At 48.5% G+C, this 20,204-nt stretch overlaps 1 protein-coding gene across 1 annotated transcript in view; it reads right to left on the bottom strand.

Annotated features, from left to right (window-relative positions):
• Positions 1–20,001, bottom strand: part of LOC123751693 (putative neural-cadherin 2) — a 400,838-nt gene extending 380,837 nt beyond the window's left edge. The window contains 5 exon segments of the mRNA XM_069330285.1: positions 11,701–11,908; positions 18,210–18,307; positions 18,820–18,881; positions 19,407–19,564; positions 19,868–20,001. Of these exon segments, the coding sequence (XP_069186386.1) occupies positions 11,701–11,908; positions 18,210–18,307; positions 18,820–18,881; positions 19,407–19,564; positions 19,868–20,001 (660 nt within the window).
• Positions 20,002–20,204: the final 203 nt, after the last annotated feature.

Below are 20,204 nucleotides of genomic sequence, written 5' to 3'. Positions count from 1 at the left end.
TCTCCACACACCACCCCACCTGTCTCACACCACCACCCCCCCTGTCTCCACACACCACACCCACCTGTCTCCACACACCACACCCACCTGTCTCCACACACCACCCCCACCTGTCTCCACACACACACCCACCTGTCTCCACACACCACACCCACCTGTCTCCACACACCCCCCCCCACCTGTCTCCACACACCACCCACCTGTCTCCACACACCACACCCACCTGTCTCCCACACACCCCCACCTGTCTCCACACACCACACCCACCTGTCTCCACACACCACCCACCTGTCTCCACACACCACACCCACCTGTCTCCACACACCACCCCCCCTGTCTCCACACACCACCCACCTGTCTCCACACACCACCCACCTGTCTCCACACACACCACCCACCTCTCACCACACACCACCCCCACCTGTCTCCACACACCACCCACCTGTCTCCCACACACCACCCCACCTGTCTCCACACACCACACCCACCTGTCTCCACACACCACACCCACCTGTCTCCACACACCACCACTTGTCTCCACACACCACACCCACCTGTCTCCACACACCACACCCACCTGTCTCCACACACCACACCCACCTGTCTCCACACACCACACCCACCTGTCTCCACACACCACACCCACCTGTCTCCACACACCACACCCACCTGTCTCCACACACCACACCCCACCCTGTCTCCACACACCACACCCCACCTGTCTCCACACACCACACCCACCTGTCTCCACACACCACCCCCACCTGTCTCCACACACCACACCCACCTGTCTCCACACACCACACCCACCTGTCTCCACACACCACCCCACCTGTCTCCACACACCACCCCACCTGTCTCCACACACCACCCCCACCTGTCTCCACACACCACCCCCCCCTGTCTCCACACACCACCCCCACCTGTCTCCACACACCACCCCCACCTGTCTCCACACACCACACCCACCTGTCTCCACACACCACACCCACCTGTCTCCACACACCACCCCCACCTGTCTCCACACACCACCCCCACCTGTCTCCACACACCACCCCCACCTGTCTCCACACACCACCCCCACCTGTCTCCACACACCACCCCCACCTGTCTCCACACACCACCCCCACCTGTCTCCACACACCACACCCACCTGTCTCCACACACCACCCCCACCTGTCTCCACACACACACCCACCTGTCTCCACACACCACACCCACCTGTCTCCACACACCACACCCCCTGTCTCCACACACCACACCCCACCTGTCTCCACACACACACCCACCTGTCTCCACACACCACCCCCCTGTCTCCACACACCACCCCCCCCTGTCTCCACACACCACACCCACCTGTCTCCACACACCACCCCCACCTGTCTCCACACACCACCCACCTGTCTCCACACACCACCCCACCTGTCTCCACACACCACCCCCACCTGTCTCCACACACCACACCCCCCTGTCTCCACACACCACACCCACCTGTCTCCACACACCACACCCACCTGTCTCCACACACCACACCCCACCTGTCTCCACACCACCCCACCTGTCTCCACACACCACCCCACCTGTCTCCACACACCACACCCACCTGTCTCCACACACCACACCCACCTGTCTCCACACACCACCCCCACCTGTCTCCACACACCACACCCACCTGTCTCCACACACCACCCCCCCTGTCTCCACACACCACACCCACCTGTCTCACACACCACACCCCACCTGTCTCCACACACCACACCCACCTGTCTCCACACACCACCCCCCCTGTCTCCACACACCACACCCACCTGTCTCCACACACCACCCCACCTGTCTCCACACACCACCACCCACCTGTCTCCACACACCACACCCACCTGTCTCCACACACCACACCCACCTGTCTCCACACACCACCCCCCACCTGTCTCCACACACCACCCACCTGTCTCCACACACCACACCCACCTGTCTCCACACACCACCCCACCTGTCTCCACACACCACACCCACCTGTCTCCACACACCACCCCACCTGTCTCCACACACCACACCCACCTGTCTCCAAACACCACCCCCCCTGTCTCCACACACCACCCACCTGTCTCCACACACCACCCACCTGTCTCCACACACACCACCCACCTCTCACCACACACCACCCCCACCTGTCTCCACACACCACACCCACCTGTCTCCACACACCACACCCACCTGTCTCCACACACCACACCCACCTGTCTCCACACACCACACCCACCTGTCTCCACACACCACCCACTTGTCTCCACACACCACACCCCACCTGTCTCCACACACCACACCCACCTGTCTCCACACACCACACCCACCTGTCTCCACACACCACACCCACCTGTCTCCACACACCACACCCACCTGTCTCCACACACCACACCCACCTGTCTCCACACACCACACCCACCTGTCTCCACACACCACCCCCACCTGTCTCCACACACCACACCCGCCTGTCTCCACACACCACCCACCTGTCTCCACACACCACACCCACCTGTCTCCACACACCACACCCACCTGTCTCCACACACCACACCCACCTGTCTCCACACACCACCCCCACCTGTCTCCACACACCACCCCCGCCTGTCTCCACACACCACCCCCCCCCTGTCTCCACACACCACCCCCACCTGTCTCCACACACCACCCCCACCTGTCTCCACACACCACACCCACCTGTCTCCACACACCACACCCACCTGTCTCCACACACCACCCCCGCCTGTCTCCACACACCACCCCCCCCTGTCTCCACACACCACCCCCACCTGTCTCCACACACCACCCCCACCTGTCTCCACACACCACCCCCACCTGTCTCCACACACCACACCCCACCTGTCTCCACACACCACACCCACCTGTCTCCACACACCACCCCCCCTTGTCTCCACACACCACACCCACCTGTCTCCACACACCACACCCACCTGTCTCCACACACCCCCCCTGTCTCCACACACCACCCCCCCCTGTCTCCACACACCACCACCCACCTGTCTCCACACACCCCCCCCCCTGTCTCCACACACCACCCACCTGTCTCCACACACCACCCACCTGTCTCCGCGCACCACCCCCACCTGTCTCCACACACCCCCACCTGTCTCCACACACCACACCCCCCTTTCTCCACACACCACACCCACCTGTCTCCACACACCACACCCACCTGTCTCCACACATCACCCCCCCCCTGTCTCCACACACCCCCACCTGTCTCCACACACCACCCCCCTGTCTCCACACACCACACCCACCTGTCTCCACACACCACACCCACCTGTCTCCACACACCACCCCACCTGTCTCCACACACCACACCCACCTGTCTCCACACACCACCCCCCCTGTCTCCACACACCACACCCACCTGTCTCCACACACCACCCCCACCTGTCTCCACACACCACACCCACCTGTCTCCACACACCACCCCCACCTGTCTCCACACACCACACCCACCTGTCTCCACACACCACACCCCCCTGTCTCCACACACCACACCCACCTGTCTCACCACACCACCCCCCCCTGTCTCTACACACCACCCCCACCTGTCACCACACACCCCCACCTGTCACCACACACACCCACCTGTCTCTACACATCACACCTCCACTTCACTCTCCACCCACCTTCATTTCCACCACCTCCACTTCCCGCTCAATACTACCACCATATTTCTCTCCTTTGCCTTTTCCGTCACTATACCTATTTATATAGATGCCACTACACGGCAGTTCTGTCATCCGTTGTACATGTGATAAAGCCTACAGTCTTAGCCCTGAGCGTTTCACATTAACAGACTGTTCGTGAAGAATGGGTATTATAGCAGTGCTGACATTGAGTGGGCAGGGGGGGGGGAGGTGACCATTCCGATAAGATCAGAATATATATTATGAAAATTTAATGAGACCAGCCCAAAGCGTCGGCCTTCTTTGCACAAACCTCATTTAAACAGAAATTTATTGTTAAAGATGTCGAACATTATTATTATTATTATTATTAATATTATTTATAGAGAGTTCGGCAATTTTGGGATTCGTTAGAGAGGAAAATTAAGTACTATGTCGAATTATATACTTGTATACAACGGTGTGTTCTTCAGATGCTTTATATGATTGTCTTTATAACTATCGCACGTTGTAAACACGTCATTGATAATTACTGGGAATATTTTATGCTCGAAAAATTTGCACATGGCAACCAGCTCCAGAAGTGTTACACTTCTTGCTCCTTAATTTTCTCACAGATATTTGGTAATTTGGGGAAAGTGTTGCTCCGAAAACTGGTGATAAACACCCGAATAGAGAGAGAGAGAGAGAGAGAGAGAGAGAGAGAGAGAGAGAGAGAGAGAGAGAGAGAGAGAGAGAGAGAGATGAGAGAGAGAGAGAGAGAGAGAGAGAGAGAGAGAGAGAGAGAGAGAGAGAGAGAGAGAGAGAGAGAGAGAGAGAGAGAGAGAGAGAGAGAGAGAGAGAGAGAGATGAGAGAGAGAGAGAGAGAGAGAGAGATGAGAGAGAGAGAGAGAGAGAGAGAGAGAGAGAGAGAGAGAGAGAGAGAGAGAGAGAGAGAGAGAGAGAGAGAGAGAGAGAGAGAGAGAGAGAGAGAGAGAGAGAGAGAGAGAGAGAGAGAGAGAGAGAGAGAGAGAGAGAGAGAGAGAGAGAGAGAGAGAGAGAGAGAGAGAGAGAGAGAGAGAGAGAGAGAGAGAGAGAGAGAGAGAGAGAGAGAGAGAGAGAGAGAGAGAGAGAGAGAGAGAGAGAGAGAGAGAGAGAGAGAGAGAGAGAGAGAGAGAGAGAGAGAGAGAGAGAGAGAGAGAGAGAGAGAGAGAGAGATGGTTCGAAATAGTAGAAAACGAAAGAGAGATGTGTGGGAGAGTGATGGGTGAAGAGATATTAAATTAAATGAGAGGAAACTGTGACGCTGAATTATTTTCCAAACTATATTTTTCATAGTGATAAATATTATATATATTTCAGTAATGGTGTTCTTACAAGCTACCTGTCTCCCAGGTCCATATATATATATATGGCAACCACCTCATATACCTGATCCTGCTGCTGTACTCCCTCACATAACTGGACCACCTGCTGTAATCCCTCACATAACTGGACCACCTGCTGTAACCCCACACATAACTGGACCACCTGCTGTAACCCCTCACATAACTGGACCACCTGCTGTACTCCCTCACATAACTGGACCACCTGCTGTAATCCCTCACATAACTGGACCACCTGCTGTAACCCCCCACATAACTGGACCACCTGCTGTAACCCCTCACATAACTGGACCACCTGCTGTACTCCCTCACATAACTGGACCACCTGCTGTAATCCCTCACATAACTGGACCACCTGCTGTAACCCCTCACATAACTGGACCACCTGCTGTAATCCCTCACATAACTGGACCACCTGCTGTACTCCCTCACATAACTGGACCACCTGCTGTAATCCCTCACATAACTGGACCACCTGCTGTAACCCCTCACATAACTGGACCACCTGCTGTAATCCCTCACATAACTGGACCACCTGCTGTAACCCCTCACATAACTGGACCACCTGCTGTAATCCCTCACATAACTGGACCACTTGCTGTACTCCCTCACATAACTGGACCACCTGCTGTAATCCCTCACATAACTGGACCACCTGCTGTAATCTCTCACATAACTGGACCACCTGCTGTAATCTCTCACATAACTGGACCACCTGCTGTAATCCCTCACATAACTGGACCACCTGCTGTAATCTCTCACATAACTGGACCACCTGCTGTACTCCCTCACATAACTGGACCACCTGCTGTAACCCCTCACATAACTGGACCACCTGCTGTAACCCCTCACATAACTGGACCACCTGCTGTAATCCCTCACATAACTGGACCACCTGCTGTAACCCCTCACATAACTGGACCACCTGCTGTAATCCCTCACATAACTGGACCACCTGCTATACTCCCTCACATAACTGGACCACCTGCTGTAATCCCTCACATAACTGGACCACCTGCTGTAATCTCTCACATAACTGGACCACCTGCTGTAATCTCTCACATAACTGGACCACCTGCTGTAATCCCTCACATAACTGGACCACCTGCTGTACTCCCTCACATAACTGGACCACCTGCTGTAATCTCTCACATAACTGGACCACCTGCTGTACTCCCTCACATAACTGGACCACCTGCTGTAATCTCTCTCTCTCTCTCTCTCTCTCTCTCTCTCTCTCTCTCTCTCTCTCTCTCTCTCTCTCTCTCTCTCTCTCTCTCTCTCTCTCTCTCTCTCTCTCTCTCTCTCTCTCTCTCTCTCTCTCTCTCTCTCTCTCTCTCTCTCTCTCTCTCTCTCTCTCTCTCTCTCTCTCTCTCTCTCTCTCTCTCTCTCTCTCTCTCTCTCTCTCTCTCTCTCTCTCTCTCTCTCTCTCTCTCTCTCTCTCTCTCTCTCTTAAAAATAGTTATTAAATTGTAATTTTGGATTCTCTCCATTTATAAATAACAATGTCTGTGTGTTTGTCTGTCGAAAGCTGGAGGGCAGACGATTGGGGTTAGACTCATTCAACTTTGCACCTTTTTCTTGTGGGGTACGTACCTTACATGGTCGGGTCAGTGTCGGCTAAACTCAAAAGAAAACATCATTGCACGATCATATACTCCTCACGACGATTTGGCACTGGTCACTGATAGAGAGAGATAAGAGAGAGAGAGATGATGGGAGAGGGGGAAGGGATAGGGAGGGAGAAAGAGAGAGAGGAGGAGGGGGATAGAGAAAGTGAAGAGGGAGAAGAAGAGAAGACGGATAGGGAGTTAGGGAGGAGGGGAGAACTGGAGAGTGAACAGCAGAAGCGAAGAGAGAATGGGAGAGAGAAAAAGAGAGCTGGAGGTAGAGAGAGAAATGGAGCGGGAGGAAGAGATAGAAGATGGTCAAGCCGTGAACGATTTCGATTCTCAGTCGCAGGTCCCAGGTTCGAATCCCGACAGGAGATCAACAAAATGGCAACGTTTCATTTCCCCCGCCTCATGCTTCTGTTCACCTAACAGTAAATTAGTACATGGGGGTAAATTAGTTCATGTTTCTTGAGGCGGCATTCTGAGGATGACCAGAAGTTGGTCAAGTAGTTATACACACTCACAACACCTCACACACCTGACACACCTCACACACCTGACCTCACACCTGACACTCCTCACACCTGATACATCTGACACACCACACCTGACACACCACACCTGACACACCTCACAACTGACACTCCTCACACCTGATACACCTGACACACCTCACAACTGACACTCCTCACACCTGATACACCTGACACACCTCAGACACCTGACACTCCTCACACCTGATACACCTGACACACCTCAGACACCTGACACTCCTCACACCTGATACACCTGACACGCCACACCTGACACACCACACCTGACACATCTCAGACACCTGACACTCCTCACACCTGATACACCTGACACGCCACACCTTACACACCACACCTGAAACACCTCACACCTGAAACACCACACCTGACACACCTCACACCTGACACACCACACCTGACACACCTCACACCTGACACACCACACCTGACACACCTCACACCTGACAAACCACACCTTACACACCTCACACCTGACACACCACACCTGACACACCTCACACCTGACACACCACACCTGACACACCTCACACCTGACAAACCACACCTTACACACCTCACACCTGACACACCTCACACCTGACACACCACACCTTACACACCTCTCACCTGACACACCTCACACCTGACACACCACACCTTACACACCTCACACTAGACACACCTCACACCTGACACACCACACCTGACACACCTCACACCTGACACACCACACCTTACACACCTCACACTAGACACACCTCACACCTGACACACCTCACACCTGACACACCACACCTGACACAACTCACACCTGACAAACCACACCTTACACACCTCACACTAGACACACCTCACACCTGACACACCTCACACTAGACACACCTCACACCTGACACACCTCACACCTGACACACCACACCTTACACACCTCACACTAGACACACCTCACACCTGACACACCTCACACCTGACAAACCACACCTTACACACCTCACACTAGACACACCTCACACCTGACACACCTCACACCTGACACACCACACCTGACACACCTCACACCTGACACACCACACCTGACACACCTCACACCTGACAAACCACACCTGACACACCTCACACTAGACACACCTCACACCTGACACACCACACCTTACACACCTCACACTAGACACACCTCACACCTGACACACCTCACACCTGACACACCACACCTGACACACCTCACACCTGACAAACCACACCTTACACACCTCACACTAGACACACCACACCTTACACACCTCACACCTGACACACCTCACACCTGACACACCACACCTTACACACCTCACACTAGACACACCACACCTTACACACCTCACACCTGACACACCTCACACCTGACACACCACACCTTACACACCTCACACTAGACACACCTCACACCTGACACACCACACCTTACACACCTCACACTAGACACACTTCACACCTGACACACCTCACACCTGACACACCACACCTTACACACCTCACACCTGACACACCTCACACCTGACACACCACACCTTACACACCTCACACTAGACACACCTCACCTTACACACCTCACACTAGACACACCTCACACCTGACACACCTCACACCTGACACACCACACCTTACACACCTCACACTAGACACACCACACCTTACACACCTCACACCTGACACACCTCACACTAGACACACCTCACACCTGACACACCTCACACCTGACACACCACACCTTACACACCTCACACTAGACACACCACACCTTACACACCTCACACTAGACACACCTCACACTTGATACACCTCACAACTGACACACCTCACACACCTCATACACCTGACACCTCACACACCTCACACACCTCATACACCTGACACCTCACACACCTCACACCTGACACACCTCATACACCTCTCACCTGACACCTCACACTTGACACACCTCACACTTGACACACCTCACACCTAACACACCTCATACACCTCTCACCTGACACCTCACACTTGACACACCTCACACTTGACACACCTCACACCTGACACACCTCATACACCTCTCACCTGACACCTCACACTTGACACACCTCACACTTGACACACCTCACACCTGACACACCTCACAATTGACACCTCGCACACCTGACACACCACACATCTGACACACATGATACACACACACACACACACACACCCCACATACACACACACACACACCCATCCCTAACTTGCATACCATGCAAGCTGCTGGAGATGATTGTGCGAAGAAAGCTAGTGGAACATCTGGAGCAAGAGAACTTTGTAACACAGCATCAACATGGGTCAGGGATGGCAGGTCCTGCCTAACAGGGTTACTTGAATTCTACGACCAGGCAACAAAAATAAGGCAAGAAAGAGAAGGGTGGGCAGACTGCATATTTTTGGATTGTCAGAAAGCCTTTGATACAGTGCCACACAAGAGGCTAGTGAAAAAGTTGGAGATGCAGGCTGGAGTGAGAGGGAAGATACTCCAATGGATAAAGGAGTACCTAAGCAACAGGAGACAACGAGTCAATGTGAGGGGTGCGGTCTCAGATTGGCGAGACGTTACGAGTGGAGTCCCGCAGGGGTCAGTCCTTGGAACTATACTGTTTCTGATATATGTAAATGATCTCCCAGAGGGTATAGACTCGTTTCTCTCAATGTTTGTTGATGATGCAAAAATTATGAGGAGGATTGAAACAGAGGATGATAGTAGGAGGCTACAAGATGACCTAGACAGACTGAGTGAATGGTCCAACAAATGGCTGTTGAAGTTCAACCCGAGTAAATGCAAAGTAATGAAACTAGGCGGTGGAAACAGGAGGCCAGACACAGGATACAGAATAGGAGATGAAGAACTTAATGAAACGGACAGAGAGAAAGATCTAGGAGTTGATATCACACCAAACCTGTCTCCTGAAGCCCACATAAAAAGAATAACATCTGTGGCATATGCGAGGCTGGATAACATCAGAACAGCGTTCAGGAACCTGTGTAAGGAATCATTCAGAATCTTGTATACCACATATGTAAGACCAATCCTGGAGTATGCGGCCCCAGCATGGAGCCCGTACCTTGTCAAGCACAAGACGAAGCTGGAAAAAGTTCAGAAGTATGCCACTAGACTAGTCCCAGAACTGAGAGGCATGAGTTACGAGGAAAGGTTGCGGGAAAGGCACCTTACGACACTGGAAGACAGAAGAGTAAGGGAAGACATGATCACAACCTACGAAATCCTCAGGTTAATCGACCGGGTAGACAAGGATAAATTATTCAACACTGGTGGTACGCGAACAAGGGGACACAGGTGAAAACTGTGTACCCACATGAGCCACAGGGACGTTAGAAGAACTTTTTCAATGTCAGTGTAGTTAATAAATGGAATGCATTAGGCAGTGATGTGGTGGAGGCTGACTCCATACACAGTTTCAAATGTAGACACGATAGAGCCCAGTAGGCTCAGGAATCTGTACATCAGTTGATTGACAGTTGAGAGGCGGGACCTAAGAGACAAAGCTCAACCCCCGCAAGCACAATTAGGTGAGTACACACACACACACACACACACACACACACACACGCTCAACCTCATAACAACTCCAAATGAATTATTGACCGTTACCCAATCCACACCTGCTCGTTCCTAACTCCTCAGCCTACAGTAGATATCTACCATTCTACCAACCTCTCGTTCCTAACTCCTCAGCCTACAGTAGATATCTACCATTCTACCAACCTCTCGTTCCTAACTCCTCAGCCTACTGTAGATATCTACCACTTTACCAACCTCTCATCTATAACTCCTCAGCCTGCAGTAGATATAAACCACTCTACCAACCTCTCATCAATAACTCAGCCTACTGTAGATATCTACCAATCTACCCACCTCGCGCGGATAACTCTTCAGCCTACAGTAGATATCTTCCATTCTACCAACCTTGGTAAAAAAAAAGAGGTAGAAAGAGAGATTGGGAGAATTAATAATAAAATATTGCGTTTTTCTATAAATTAACTTCAAGGAAACAAAAAAGATGAATTCTAATCATTCCAGTTTTTCAATTATGACAAATAGTTGCCGCAACTTTGGTATTAATTTCGAGTTGACTGTTTGTCTCCATTGAAAAAGGGATTTCTAAGATATTTTGTTTTTAATCTCTCAAGGGATTAATTAGTGAAGTTTCTCCTCCGTAGGATGAAGAGGACACAGCTGTTCCCCCTAATTAGCTGACAGCAGTTGGCGGTGGAACGCTCGTTAGTTATTGGTTGAAGACCGTTGAACAGTTAGTGGCTTCAGGGTGTTCATCAGTTATCAGCTGAACGGTGTTGAATATTTAATAATTCAAGAGTATTTATCAGTTACCAATATGAGAACGTTGAACAATAATTGAAGAATGTTCATTAGTTACCAGCGGAAGAGCGTTGAACAGCTAATAGCTCTACAGTGTGTTCATCAGTTATCAACTGAAGTGTTGATCACATGTCCAGCATCACCATCAATATTATCGGTATCATCAATATTATTATCTTTATCCACACAACCCTCGTGATGGCCAGCACTGTCGTCTCCCTCACCGTCACCATATATCATCATCATCATCAAACTTAAGATCACGATGATGATATCATCACAATCATCATAATTATCAATGTCACCATCATCACCAACACTACCATCTTCAGCATCACTGCAACCACAAATAATATGATTTTCTCCAATAAACTCGTGGTCATTGACTCGTGTGTATATATATATATATATATATATATATATATATATATATATATATATATATATATATATATATGTCGTACCTAGTAGCCAGAACGCACTTCTCAGCCTATTATTCAAGGCCCAATTTGCCTAATAAGCCAGGTTTTCATGAATTAATTGTTTTTCGACTACCTAACCTACCTAACCTAACCTAACCTAACTTTTTCGGCTACCTAACCTAACCTAACCAATAGAGATAGGTTAGGTTAGGTTAGGTAGGGTTGGTTAGGTTCGGTTCGGTTAATTTTAACTCCAATAAAAAAAATTGACCTCATACATAATGAAATGGGTAGCTTTATCATTTCATAAGAAAAAAATTAGAGAAAATATAATTATTCAGGAAAACTTGGCTTATTAGGCAAATCGGGCCTTGCATAGTAGGCTGAGAAGTGCGTTCTGGCTACTAGGTACGACATATATATATATATATATATATATATATATATATATATATATATATATTCTTATCAATAACTCGTCAGAAACAGAAAACGAAGTATCGGGATAAAATTCCAGCTTCACGATAATACATAACAAATAACAAGGAATATCAGTCTCCCTTACAGAAAGGCATTACACTTTTCACTTGGACTGGTCGGTACAGCGGCGTCCTCGAGTCTTACAGATTAGTGTTCGATCCCCGATGGTTCAAGTGGTTGGGCACCGTTGCCGACAAGCAAAAAACAATTCACCCCAATTATTAATAAAATAACTCGCAAAATTATTTCCCAAAACCCCCGTTCCTAACCCCCCGACGACCAACCACCTCCCACCCCCTGAACAATCACCCTCCCTCCCAGCCTACGATGAATTGACGCGGGCTAACAATCAAGAGCAGAGCAGCAACAATCCTCCAGTCAGCTGAGAGTGTGTTGTAACTATCCAGACAGTGTTCACTTACCCCAGATATTCTCCGTGAAGTTTCTCAGAGCTGCTCTTTTACCCGCTAGATAGAGCAGGGACTTATCGTAGGTGTTGGGGGAGTGTGACGGGGAGGGGGGTTGTTGGGGTGGGGTGTGTGGGGGTGTGGTGGTGGGGAGTGTTGGGGTGTGGTGGTGGGGAGTGTTAGGGTGTGGTGGTGGGGAGTGTTGGGGTGTGGTGGTGGGGAGTGTGGGGGTGTGGTGGTGGGGATTGTGTGGGGGTGTGGTGGTGGGGAGTGTGGGGGGTGTGCTGGTGGGGAGTGTGGGGGTGTGGTGGTGGGGAGTGTGGGGGTGTGGTGGTGGGGAGTGTTAGGGTGTGGTGGTGGGGAGTGTTAGGGTGTGGTGGTGGGGAGTGTGGGGGTGTGGTGGTGGGGATTGTGTGGGGGTGTGGTGGTGGGGAGTGTTAGGGTGTGGTGGTGGGGATTGTGTGGGGGTGTGGTGGTGGAGAGTGTGGGGGTGTGCTGGTGGGGAGTGTGGGGGTGTGGTGGTGGGGAGTGTGGGGGGTGTGCTGGTGGGGAGTGTGGGGGTGTGGTGGTGGGGAGTGTGGGGGGTGTGCTGGTGGGGAGTGTGGGGGTGTGGTGGTGGGGAGTGTGGGGGGTGTGCTGGTGGGGAGTGTGGGGGTGTGGTGGTGGGGATTGTGTGGGGGTGTGATGGTGGGGAGTGTGGGGGTGTGTTGGTGGGGAGTGTGGTGGTGGGGAGTGTGGGGGGTGTGCTGGTGGGGAGTGTGGGGGTGTGGTGGTGGGGATTGTGTGGGGGTGGGGTGGTGGGGAGGGTGGGGGTGTGGTGGTGGGGAGTGTGGGGGTGTGCTGGTGGGGAGTGTGGGGGTGTGGTGGTGGGGAGTGTGGGGGGTGTGCTGGTGGGGAGTGTGGGGGTGTGGTGGTGGGGAGTGTGGGGGGTGTGCTGGTGGGGAGTGTGGGGGTGTGGTGGTGGGGAGTGTGGGGGGTGTGCTGGTGGGGAGTGTTAGGGTGTGGTGATGGGGAGTGTTGGGGTGTGGTGGTGGGGAGTGTGGGGGTGTGGTGGTGGGGAGTGTGGGGGTGTGCTGGTGGGGAGTGTTAGGGTGTGGTGATGGGGAGTGTTGGGGTGTGGTGGTGGGGAGTGTGGGGGTGTGGTGGTGGGGAGTGTTGGGGTGTGGTGGTGGGGAGTGTTGGGGTGTGGTGGTGGGGAGTGTGGTACTGGGGAGTGTGGTGGTGGGTGTGGTACTGGGGAGTGTTGGGGTGTGGTACTGGGGAGTGTGGGGGTGGGTGTGGTACTGGGGAGTGTTGGGGTGTGGTGGTGGGGAGTGTGGGGGTGTGGTGGTGGGGAGTGTGGGGGTGTGGTGGTGGGGAGTGTGGGGGTGTGGTGGTGGGGAGTGTATGGGTGTGGTGGTGGGGAGTGTGGGGGTGTGGTACTGGGGAGTGTGGTGGTGGGTGTGGTACTGGGGAGTGTGGGGGTGGGTGTGGTACTGGGGAGTGTTGGGGTGTGGTGGTGGGGAGTGTGGGGGTGTGGTGGTGGGGAGTGTGGGGGTGTGGTGGTGGGGAGTGTGGGGGTGTGGTGGTGGGGAGTGTGGGGGTGTGGGGGTGTGGTGGTGGGGAGTGTGGTGGTGGGTGTGGTGGTGGGGAGTGTGGTGGTGGGGAGTGTGGTGGTGGGGAGTGTGGGGGTGGGGAGTGTGGTGGTGGGGAGTGTGGGGTGTGGTGGTGGTGGGAAGTGTGAGGTGTGGTGGTCGTATACATAGTGAGGACTGCAGGGGTGTGTGTAGAGAAACAGGTAAGACAAAGGTCTTACTGTTATGGTCGGCATTACCTGCCTATTTGCTGAGCGTAACGATCATATCTGTGACCTTTTCCCGCTGGCTCACACCATTTGTGTTCTGAGATGAGCATACTCGCATTATGTATAAGAAAATAATATGGAATGTGAGAACACATGTGTGTCGGTGCGTGTGTGTATCTTGCAAGGGTTGGTGCCTGATGTGTGTGTTATCTATTAATTAGATGTCTGCCGGTTTGTCTCTCTCTCCAAGATTGTAGACCAGACGCCTAGGGCAAGTCTAACCCAATTTTGTCATTACTGCGAGGATCGTGCCCAACATGAGAGGGTCGGTGTGGTCATCATTATAATGAGCACCACTTGTCATAGTGGGATAGCAACAAGCAACATTTTTTATTAATAACGCTAAAATTAAAAAAAAAATAACATATTTACAGTTCAAGAGCATAACTGATACGCTAATCACTACACCACTCAGACCCTACAAAACGGAACGAAACTTCGGAGTTTATCCGCAACATTTCGATCCCTCGAGGGGCACCAGGGTGGTAATCGGTCTGATTACCTTTATCATCAAGCAATTGCATTACCAAGGGAGAACTCGGGCCGTTTATTCACACAAATACTTGCCTAAACCACAATTGAGAGGTAAACAGAGGTAAACGGATAAACTCCGAAGTTTCGTTCCCTTTTGTAGGTTCTATGTGGTGTAGTGGTTAGCGTATCAGTTTTTCTCAGGTGCGCGAACACCTGTGCTTTATGAGTTCGAGTCACTTACTGGGGTTGGTGCCTGATGTGTGTTTATATATATATAATAGAGAGAGAGAGAGAGAGCTTAAGGGCCCTGTTCAGCATTCTGGTGTGTTAAGATTTATGCCACTCTAATGTAAGCTATTGTTATATCAACGTTATATACAGATGGCACAGTTAGACGTTGGAAATTACGGAATCCTAATAAAAAATTAAGTTTTTCTCCCATCTATTTAATTGACAGTTAAACTTTAACTTTTTTCAAAGTAATTTTCGTCCTACGTCAAACATCGGCTGTACCAAGACGCCAAGTCGTCATAAGAATATGTGAATAATGGAATAATAAATATATATTATTCTAAGCTTGAAACAATCCATTAATCCCACCGACTATTATTTAACTCGGCATTTTAATCAACAAATCAGCGATAAAATGTTCTTAAAATGTTATAAATTCTGACACACATCACTGATATTTATACGCTCAAATTGTTAACGGAAAAAACAATAACAAAATGTAAATACCACAGAGGCTTCAATTGTTAACGGTCTTCAACCATATATACTTGTAAATATATGGTTTGTGTTTATACACTTTTGCAAAGCTGTGCAGAGTTGTAAATTCTAACAGTGAATGACAGTGTTCGCCTGCAGTAATGTATAACTGAGTCAGTGTGTGTCCACACACACACCGTTGTATAAATGGGAAAGTGCGTACATTCACCAGAGTATAATTGAACAAGTGTGTATCCCTACACCATTGTGTAATTGTACTGATGAGTGTTCGTACCCTATTGTAGAACTGGCATAAACAAATTCAACGAGAAATATTGGGGTAGCTAAAGGCGTCACTGAAATAGACAAAATACTAACAACCAACTTCTCCCCCTCCTTCTCTTAACCATGCCCAGTACCCCATTATATGTCTCACTTTTCCTTAACCCTACCCTACCCTACCCTATTCCTTTACCCTTCCAAAGTCACTGGATGAGGACATGGGAGACAGGTCCTCTCTTGTTCCTACGACAATGGGTGTCGCAGTAGAGTAACGGAATGCACAGGGTTTTTAATTTATGTCTGCCGATATCAGATTATTGAGCTGCGAACTCTTTGACCTCATTTTGCTTGCCTGCGAAAGAAACCAGTTATCTTCGTTATATAGCGTGTTTGCTGAGTTGTGAAACGTGTTATTTGCGTTTCTGTTGTGTTATCTGCGTTATACATCGTGTTATCTGCATTGAATAAAGTTTTATTTGTGTATTTATTACGTTATCTGCGTTATACAATGTGTTATTTGCCTTTTATAACGTGTTATCAACGTTATATAACGTGTTATTTGTGTTTTGTAACGTGTTTTCTGTATATATATATATATATATATATATATATATATATATATATATAGATATATATATATGTCGTACCTAGTAGCCAGAACGCACTTCTCAGCCTACTATGCAAGGCCCGATTTGCCTAATAAGCCAAGTTTTCATGAATTAATATATTTTCTCTAATTTTTTTCTTATGAAATGATAAAGCTACCCATTTTATTATGTATGATGTCAATTTTTTTTATTGGAGTTAAAATTAACGTAGATATATGATCGAACCTAACCAACCCTACCTAACCTAACCTAACCTATCTCTATAAGTTAGGTTAGGTTAGGTAGCCGAAAAAGTTAGGTTAGGTTAGGTTAGGTAGGTTAGGTAGTCGTAAAACAATTAATTCGCGAAAACTTGGCTTATTAGGCAAATCGGGCCTTGCATAGTAGGCTGATAAGTGCGTTCTGGCTACTAGGTACGACATATATATATATATATATATATATATATATATATATATATATATATATATATATATATATATATATATATATATATATATATATATATTAGTATATTTTGGTAGCAGTCTTTCCTGTAGACATATATTATTAAATATGACCGAAAAAGTAAGATTAATAATTCTAACACGAATTTTCTCAATCTTTCGTACATTACGCTTCACTGTTGGAGGTAAATCAAAAATCACTTCTCCAAAATTCATTTTTATTTCTAGTCTGACGCGACACGGGCGCGTTTCGTAAAACTTATTACATTTTCAAAGACTTCACAAATACACAACTGATTAGAACTTACGTATCTCTGATTTTATATCTACATTTGAGTGAGGTGGGAGGGGTGATGTGGCATTAACACAAGACAGAACAAGAGGGGATATTAATAGGGTATTAAAAGTATCAACACAAGACAGAACAGAAACAATGGGTATTGAATAGAAGTGTTTGTAGAAAGCCTATTGGTCCATATTTCTTGATGCTTCTATATTGGAGCGGAGTCTTGAGGTGGGTAGAATATAGTTGTGCAATAATTGGCTGTTGATTGCTGGTGTTGACTTCTTGATGTGTAATGCCTCGCAAACGTCAAGCCGCCTGCTATCGCTGTATCTATCGATGATTTCTGTGTTGTTTACTAGGATTTCTCTGGCGATGGTTTGGTTGTGGGAAGAGATTATATGTTCCTTAATGGAGCCCTGTTGCTTATGCATCGTTAAACGCCTAGAAAGAGATGTTGTTGTCTTGCCTATATACTGGGTTTTTTGGAGCTTACAGTCCCCAAGAGGGCATTTGAAGGCATAGACGACGTTAGTCTCTTTTAAAGCGTTCTGTTTTGTGTCTGGAGAGTTTCTCATGAGTAGGCTGGCCGTTGTAGGATGACGATTTACTATAAAACCAGAAAAACGGCACGTGGAGAAAGTCCCCCTAAGACACGTGTAGAACGTCTCCCTAAGACACTTGCAGCAAGTCTTTCAAAGTCATTTGGATCACGTCTACAATTCTCTTAAGACTTGTAGCAAGTCCCTCTAAGACACCGTGAGAAACATCTTTCTTAAATACCTGAAATAAGACTCTAACACACTTGAAGTCAGTTTCTAAGACACTTAAAGCCAGTTTCTAAGACACTTGAAACCAGAATCTTATACACCCGAAACAACTCTCTTTAAGACACATGGAGCTAAGAGGAAAATTTGGCTGGAGTAAAAAAAAAAAAGTTGTGAGTATTTTTCACCGTGAAGTTTTAAATGCTGTATTTGGTTAGTTCAAACAGACTTGGGAAAAACTTAGAAGAATAGTCCAATTTCATGGAGAGAAAATTTGAAATGAAGTTGACAGTGGAAATTTGATGAAGAGAAGATGGTAAATCAAGCTCCTTATATATGTTGAATTACCTCTCAGGTACATAACTCCACAAAGAAAAAATTTCAGCATTTATTAAAATCAGCATTTATTATGCATCGGTAGGTTAGGTTAGGTTAGGTGGGTTGATAGGGTTGGGATGTTTCTGGTTAGGTGGGTTGCTAGGGTTGGGATGTTTCTGGTTAGGTTATCACCTTAGGTTTATATATTACCGAATGGGTAAGATTAATAACTCTAACACGAATCTTCTCAATATTTCTTACGTTTTTCGACACTGTCGATAGTAATTGAAAAATTAGCTCTCAAAAATTCATTCTTTTACATTTTTATTTTTGGTCTGATGCCTAGAAGCGTTTCGAAAAGCTTCTTACATTTTCAAAGGCTTGGTTTACACATAACATACATCATGCTTTTTTTTATTTTGGGTGAGGTGATATGACACAAATGTTTTGGGTGAGGGGAATATTAATTGGGTATGAAAGGCATAAGAATGAAAGTAACTGCAGAAGGCCTATTGGTCTATGCTTTCTCTTGGTGCTCCTATGTGGGTTCGGGGTCTTGAAGTGGGTACAACACAGTTAAGCGTAAATTGGCTGTTGATTGCTGGTGTTGAATTCTGATGTGTAGTGCCTCGCTGATGTCGAGTGTCCTGCTATCGCTGTATCTATCGATGATTTCTGTGTTGTTTGTTAAGATTTCTCAGTTGATGGTCTGGTTGTGAGAAGAGATTTATGTTCCTTGATGGAGCCTTGTTGTTTGTGCACTGTTAAACGCCTAGAAAGAGACGTTGTTGTCTTACCAATATACTGAGTTCTTTGGGGCTTACAGTCCCCAAGTGGGCATGTGAAAGCATAGACGACGTTGGTTTTCTTCAAGGTGTTTGGTTTGGTGTCTGGGGAGTTTTTCATGAGTAGTTTTTTTTGTAGTAAATTGTCAATTGTATTTACAGATTTTTGTCTATAGGGAAAACGTTCCTATTAATAATATCTTTCAGGACTCTTTCCTCTGTTTTATGAGCCGTCGAAAACAAATTCCTATGAATACAGTCTAATAGGGGGTACAAGTGTTGTGCTAGTTGACTCTTCAGAAGTTGCATGGCGTTTCAACTTTCTTTTTATGGCGTCTTCAACATAACTGTTAGAGAAGCTATTGTTGACTAGGACCTGCCTTACCCTACAGAATTCTTTATTGACTTGCTTCTATCCTGAGCTGTGACTGAGAGCCCGGTCGATGTAAGCATTGACAACACTCCTCTTGTACCTATCTGGGCAGTCACTATTGGCATTGAGGCACATTCCTATGTTTGTTTGCTTAGTGTAGAATGCAGCGTGGAAGCCTCCGTTCCTTTCCGTGACTGTTACATCAAATAAGGGCAGCTTCCCATCATTCTCCATCTCGTAAGTGAAACTTAACACAGAATCCTACTCGAATGCCTCCTTCAGCTGCTGCAGACGTCGGACATCAGGTACCTGTGTAAATATGTCGTCAACATACCTGCAGTATATGGCCGGTTACAATTCCATGTCAACTAAGACCCTCTGCTCGATGGTACCCATGTAGAAGTTCGCAAACAGGACACCTAAGGGAGAACCCATGG

This window comes from Procambarus clarkii, chromosome 24, assembly GCF_040958095.1.
Source record: "Procambarus clarkii isolate CNS0578487 chromosome 24, FALCON_Pclarkii_2.0, whole genome shotgun sequence".
Lineage (NCBI taxonomy): Eukaryota > Metazoa > Arthropoda > Malacostraca > Decapoda > Cambaridae > Procambarus > Procambarus clarkii.
The sequence above is the reverse complement of the archived record's forward strand: the minus strand, read 5'-3'. Positions and strand labels throughout refer to the sequence as shown.